This window comes from Echinops telfairi, unplaced genomic scaffold (assembly GCF_000313985.2).
Source record: "Echinops telfairi isolate 266 unplaced genomic scaffold, ASM31398v2 ScPeMD7_36;HRSCAF=134, whole genome shotgun sequence".
In the NCBI taxonomy this organism is placed as follows: Eukaryota; Metazoa; Chordata; class Mammalia; order Afrosoricida; family Tenrecidae; genus Echinops; species Echinops telfairi.
Genome location: NW_022103934.1, coordinates 458,366 through 464,221, shown reverse-complemented (window position 1 = coordinate 464,221; position 5,856 = coordinate 458,366). Strand labels below are relative to the sequence as shown.

The 5,856-nt window shown below is 59.3% G+C and overlaps 2 protein-coding genes across 2 annotated transcripts in view; one reads left to right on the top strand and one right to left on the bottom strand.

Annotated features, from left to right (window-relative positions):
• Positions 1 to 772, top strand: part of PRKCSH (protein kinase C substrate 80K-H) — a gene marked incomplete at its 5' end in the record, with an annotated part of 9,501 nt that extends 8,729 nt beyond the window's left edge. Inside the window, 5 exon segments of the mRNA XM_045290286.1 lie at positions 7 to 57; positions 59 to 66; positions 152 to 251; positions 330 to 492; positions 582 to 772. Coding sequence (XP_045146221.1) covers positions 7 to 57; positions 59 to 66; positions 152 to 251; positions 330 to 476 — 306 coding nt within the window.
• Positions 773 to 3,568: 2,796 nt separating this feature from the next.
• Positions 3,569 to 5,856, bottom strand: part of ELAVL3 (ELAV like RNA binding protein 3) — an 18,384-nt gene continuing 16,096 nt past the window's right edge. Inside the window, 2 exon segments of the mRNA XM_045290283.1 lie at positions 3,569 to 4,454; positions 5,486 to 5,510. Of these exon segments, the coding sequence (XP_045146218.1) occupies positions 4,100 to 4,454; positions 5,486 to 5,510 (380 nt within the window). The 3' untranslated portion in view covers positions 3,569 to 4,099.

The following is a 5,856-nucleotide window of genomic DNA, read 5'->3' as shown; positions in this document are numbered from 1 at the left end:
CGGCTCTGCCCCTTCAAGCTCGTCTCTCAGAAACCCAAACTCGGAGGCTCCCCCACCCAACCTTGGGTGAGTGACCCTAAACTCACATCGTCACCCCCTCCCTCCCCGCCCTTGGTCCCCACCCCCTCAGCACAGCTCCCTCCCTCCACAGTACGTGGGGCGCCTGGGCCGGACCCGACCACGACAAGTTTAGTGCCATGAAGTATGAACAGGGCACAGGCTGTTGGCAGGGCCCCAACCGCTCCACCACTGTAAGTGCCTGATGGGTGGGTGGGTGGGGGACCCAGTGCCCCACTGGGCCCCCCTGAGCACCCCCGGCCCCACCCCAGGTACGGCTCCTATGTGGGAAGGAGACAGTGGTGACCAGCACCACAGAGCCCAGCCGCTGCGAGTACCTGATGGAGCTGACGACGCCGGCCGCCTGCCCTGAACCGCCACCCGAGCTGCCCACCGACAGTGACCACGACGAGCTCTAGCCAGCCCCGAGCCGAGGTAGCGGGCAGTGGGGTCCAGCCTTGGCCGCTCCGCCCTCCAGGGCTGTCCCTCTTCCTTGTGCTCATCTGCTCTCTCTCCTGCCCCAGAACCTCAGGGTCTGACCCGCAGGCTGACCCCCAGCCCTCATGACAGACCCAGGCTGCCCACTGCGACCTCCGACCTCCGACCTCCGACCTCCGTGGAGGACAGGACAGTGAGCTGTCTGATCTCGGGGACTCGCTGAGCCATCCCCCCAGGCCCTGGGGGCCTCAGAGACAATGAAAGACTCCCTGCCTCCCCTTCTGGTGGGGTCGAATGACTTGACCTGTGACCTGGAAACAATAAACATGGTCACCACCTCCTCCTTGGGTGTCTGTCTGTGCCTTGATTTGCTTGCAGGAGACCAGGTGACGGGTCACTGGGCGGTCCCTGGCTTCTCTGCAGCGGGGCTCTCAGCCTGCAACTGGTGCTGGGTTTGATGACACCCCCCCACCCCGCATACACACTCCACCAATGGCCTCTGGGTTCCCACCGTGGCCAGCCGCCCACCCGCCCTGACTCTGCGGGAGGGAGGCAGTGTGTCTTGGTGGGGCCCAGCCTGGCTCCAGAGGAGACCCAGCCCTGTGGGGAGGCCACCCAGCCGGCGTCAAGGGCACCCCCAACATGTAGCACAAACACCCACAGCTGTAAGATTCTGAACTTTTTATTTTCTGGCATGAAAAGTACAAATAATTAAACAATTCCATGTAAAAGTCTGTTACCGTGGCCAGGCCTGTAATCCCGGTAATAAATAGTCTAAACGCAACGCAAAGTGTTCTTGTTGAATTTTTTTTTTTTGTCTTTTAAAACTTTTTTTTAATCACCTCCAACATGGACTCTGTCGCGCTTTGAAACCTTCCAAATAAATAACAGGATGAAGGGAGGGCTGCAGGGCTGAGGCCCCACTCTGACGGCCCCCTCCCTGGAGCCCTGGCCCAGCCTGCCGCTGGGCTGAGGGGCCGGCTGCCAGGGAGGGGGCTGGGCTGAGTTCTGTGTTTTAGAAAAAGATGTCCCCTCCCAGTCCTGGGGGGTGGCAGGGACCTAGACCTGGATGAGGGGTGGGGAGGCGCCCCTTCTCCAAGGCCTAGTCCCCCCTGAGTGGGGGACAAACCCAGCCCTTATTGCTCACAAACGCCTTGGGCACGCTTCCCACGTGGGCACACGTGTTGGCGCAGAGGGCGGAGGGGAAGGGCCCCAAGAAACAGCAAGGGGTGGAGGGACCCCTGGGGGTGCCTGCCCTGCTGAGGGAGCGGGTAGGAGGACTCAGAACCACAAGAATAAATAGGTTTGTGTATCAAGAACAAGCTAGGATCTTCAGCTAAGAAGGACTGAAAAAATTCTCAAGACAAGAGCAAAAAATTATTCCGTTGAGACCTTAGACGTCGCTGGCCGTGGGCCGGGCACACACACTGGGTGCTGCTCGGCTACCTTGACTGTTATTATTATTAGGACTTTAATGATTCCACTTCCCCTTTTATAAATAAATTAGGCATAACCACGTCTCGGCAAAACAGAAAGAAAGAGCGGCATCGTTCCTTTTAACTTGCAAACTGGATGAAGTAACAGAAATATACACAAATGTCCTTGCAACAGGGAATAATAAATAGTTAACATAGCAATAAGTTAAAACTACAAGAAGCTAAATTCGGCAAAAAAGTACAAGAAAGTTAACTGGTGCCAGTTTGTGTCTTTTTTTTTTTTTTAAATCTCTTCTGTGTTTTCTCTTTTTTTTGTTGCTTTTTTTTTTTCCTCTTCTGTTGGTTTTTTTTTTTTGTCACGTTTTTTTCCCTCTTTTTGTTCCTTGCAGCAGAAGCTCCACAGACGTTTAATACAAACACTGGGAGGGGTGGGGGAGAGAGAGCTGGACAGTCAGATGGGACCACGGCCGGACACCGAACGCCGGGACACGGGGAGAAGGCAACGTCGGGGATTGCAATGCTCAGTTCTGACTAGGCCCGCAGGTCGGGGTGGCTGTGAGGGCTCCCTTTTTTGGGGGCTGTGTGGCGAGGGTCCAGGCCTCTGGCTTCTGTCAGACATTTGTTTAAAAGAATAAAACTCGTTGGGGAAGGAGGGGTACTGGGTAGAGGGGTGGGGGAGGGTGTACATTTCAGACAGAAGCCCTGGCCCGGCCAGGCTTGGGATGGCGGAGACGGGCCTGTGTTCACTGCCCTCACCAGTCTGGAGAGACAGAAAAACCCAACAAACCAAAGAAGGGGTGACGAGTGGGCGGGAGGGAACGCGGGGCAGGGCCCCTGGGCCTGGTGGGCATGGGGTGCTTGCTGTGGGGGAGACTCAGGGCGGGGCTGCCCCCTTGGCTCTGTGGGCCACCCCAGGGGCAGAGGGTCCTTTGGCCTCAAGTGTTGAGGGGCGGGGGCTGCTCCCAGCCCACTGTGGTGCCAAAGTGGAACGAGGTATCGTGTGTCTGGATGTGTGGGTGCCGCGTGGGCGCGTCTGTGTTCGTGGGCAGCAGGGAGACCGTTGGTGACCCAGGAGAGAACTCTGCAGAAAACCTGGGGCCAGGCTGTGGCTGAGGATGCCGGGAGGCCGACCAAGCAGGAGGGCGTGGAGGGCTGGGCTAGAAGGTGGGACCTCTCACGGGGGCCTGATGCTGTAGGCCTGACTGTGTCCCTGGATGTTGTGTCTGTGTGTACCCATGTCCACGTTTTTGTAGCCCCCCACCCCTTCACCGCCTCCTTTCTCTCTGACCAAAGCCCCATGTCTATGTGGAACCCGTGGGCCCTAGGTGTGTTGGCCGGGGTGCATCAGCGGAGCTGTGTCCCTGGGGTGTCCATGCGGCCCCTGCGGGCCCTGAGCGGCTGTGGTTTGGTTAGTGGTGGCCCTGTGGACTCCAGCCCCTAAGCCCTGCCTGCCCCCTGCTCCCGGCCCCCGGTGGTAAACATAACCTGCCAAAATATTTTCTTTATGTTTTTTTTTTTGTCTTTTTTTGTGTGGTTTTTTTTTTCAAGTTCAAGAATCCCCAGTAAAAATTCTCCACGAGGTCTTTTTCCCTTTTTACAAAAATAGAGTTTTTCTTCCCCTCCCACCCCCCCTTTTTTTTTCATTTTGTTTCTGCTTCCAGCCCCTCCCTCTCCCCACGCTCTACTGAGGGGCTCTGTGGTGGCGATGCCCACACCCTCCTCACCTTTCTCTTGGTTGGGGATTTTTAAACCTGTTCCCCGCCCCCAGGCCCTCCCTTAGAGATGTTTGGGCATCCTGGAGAGGAGGTCCTGGCGGGGAGCGGCGGGGGACCCCCAGCACCTCCTGAGCTCATGGTGGTGGAGAGTGGGGCAGGGGGGAGGGGCACATCTCTGCTTTCTTTTTAGCCGAAAAAAGAAACAAAACCCATCGCCAAGAACAAAACCAAGACGAGAGAGTGAACAGCCCAGCCTGGAGGGTGGGGGACCCCAAGCACCCCCATTCCCTGCAGACCCTCCCGCCCCAAGTGCTCACCCTGTGGCTCCCGCAGGGATGTGGGGCCTCGTGCCGTCCGTGGTCTGCCTGCGCTGTCTCTCTCGGGGCCCCTTCTCTCTCTCTCTCTCTCTCTCTCTGCTGCCCGGGGAGGGGTGGGGAGGGTGCTGCGACTGGCTCAGGCCTTGTGCTGTTTGCTGGTCTTGAAGGAGACCTGCAGCACTCGCTCGCCCAGGCGGTAGCCGTTGAGGCTGGCGATGGCCATCGCCGCCTCGTCGTAGTTGGTCATGGTGACAAAGCCGAAGCCCTTGCACTTGTTTGTGGTGAAATCACGGATGACCTTGACGTTGGTGACGGCCCCAAAGGGCCCGAACAGCTGCCACAGCACACTCTCGTCCGCCTCCGGCGACAGGTTGTACACGAAGATGCACCAGCCGGCGCCCGCAGCGCCTCCCGACAGGCCCACGCCCGCGAGGCCGCTCACGCCATCGATGGCAATGGGCGAGAACCTGGCGATGAGCGACAGGGGACTACTTTGGGGGTCACGCGGGCTCTGCCCTGACCCCCAGCAGGTCCCCGACCCCTCTGACCTACAACAGCCGCTGCCATTGTCATGACCGTGGGCATCTGACTTTGGGACCGGTGCCTTTCTCATCGTCTCAACTTAGTCACCGGGCTGTGGCGTCTCCAGGGTCCCTATCCTGATCCCAAGCTCCAGCCCTGTCTTGAACTCTAACCCTCCTTTGACCTCCTCAGCCCAGGATTCCGCTCTGAAGCCCTGAGCCCCAGGACACTTTGACCCATGACCCATCAATCGGGTCCTTGACCTTGCTGATCCTTCCCCTGACCTTCACCCTTCACCCCAGTACATCTTCTCACCCCATTCCTGCTTTTGCTCAACCTTGCCCTAAACAACCATGCTCCCCCTGCCCCTGCTGGCTACCCTGAGTGTCTGTGCCCCCAGCCCCTCGGCACCCCCAACGCCCCTACCTCCCACCTCCGAGTGGCTGCAAGTCTAGTCTGGGGTGTGAGCACACAAGCCCAGCGACTCCCTCTGCTCTTGAGGGTGGCTGCCTCGGATCCCCAAAAGAGCTGCTCGAGGCCCCTCACCATCCTCACCCTACCCAACCCCAGGTGCCAGCTGCACCTGGGGCTGCAGCACCGAGTGTGCACGAGGTGTGTGCTGAGGGAATGGATTCATGAAGGGGCTGAATTGGCATGGGCACATTCCTGGCAGGTTCCTATGCCTTCAGGGCAGAACCACTGTCCACCGGCTGGAGCCAGCGAACTCACTCCTTCCTCCCTACCTTTGCACCCACTGGCCAGCCATGCCCGCTGACAGGAGCAATGTTTGTGCTCTGCCCTGGTTTCCCCAGGCCTCACATGGGGGCCTCCCCTACTCCTACGTCGCCCCCTCCGAGTCCCTGAGCCCCGTTTCTAGATCCTTCCCCACTGGCGGGGCTCGTTAATTAACCACAAGAGCAACGACGATGGCAGTGGAGGCTGCTTTTATTGAGTGCTGTGTGCCAGGCACTCGGGTGACATGCTCGGGACGGGGCCACACTGCAGCCCCAGCCCCATGCCCAGCACTGGCACACACATGCACTCAACAGATTGCTGGGGGCAGACACAGGGACGGTCACAGGGGTCAGGGCCACGAGGGCAGCTGGGGACCACCGTCCACTTCGGGCCCCAACAAGGTCACCCTGTGACCCTGCACAAGGACGACCAATAGTGGGGGAAGGAACTCAAGAGCTGAGCATGGGGGTGGCGACACTGACACCCCGCCTACCCTGCCCCTGCCCTCCTCCGGGCTCTCTTCCCGCACCCTGCCGGCCAGCCCAGCCGGGCTGCTTGGAAGCGCTCCGCCCAGGAGCTGGGCAGGGCCTGCCGCCAAATCTCACGCCCCGCTATTTCCGGGGCGCTCACAGCCCG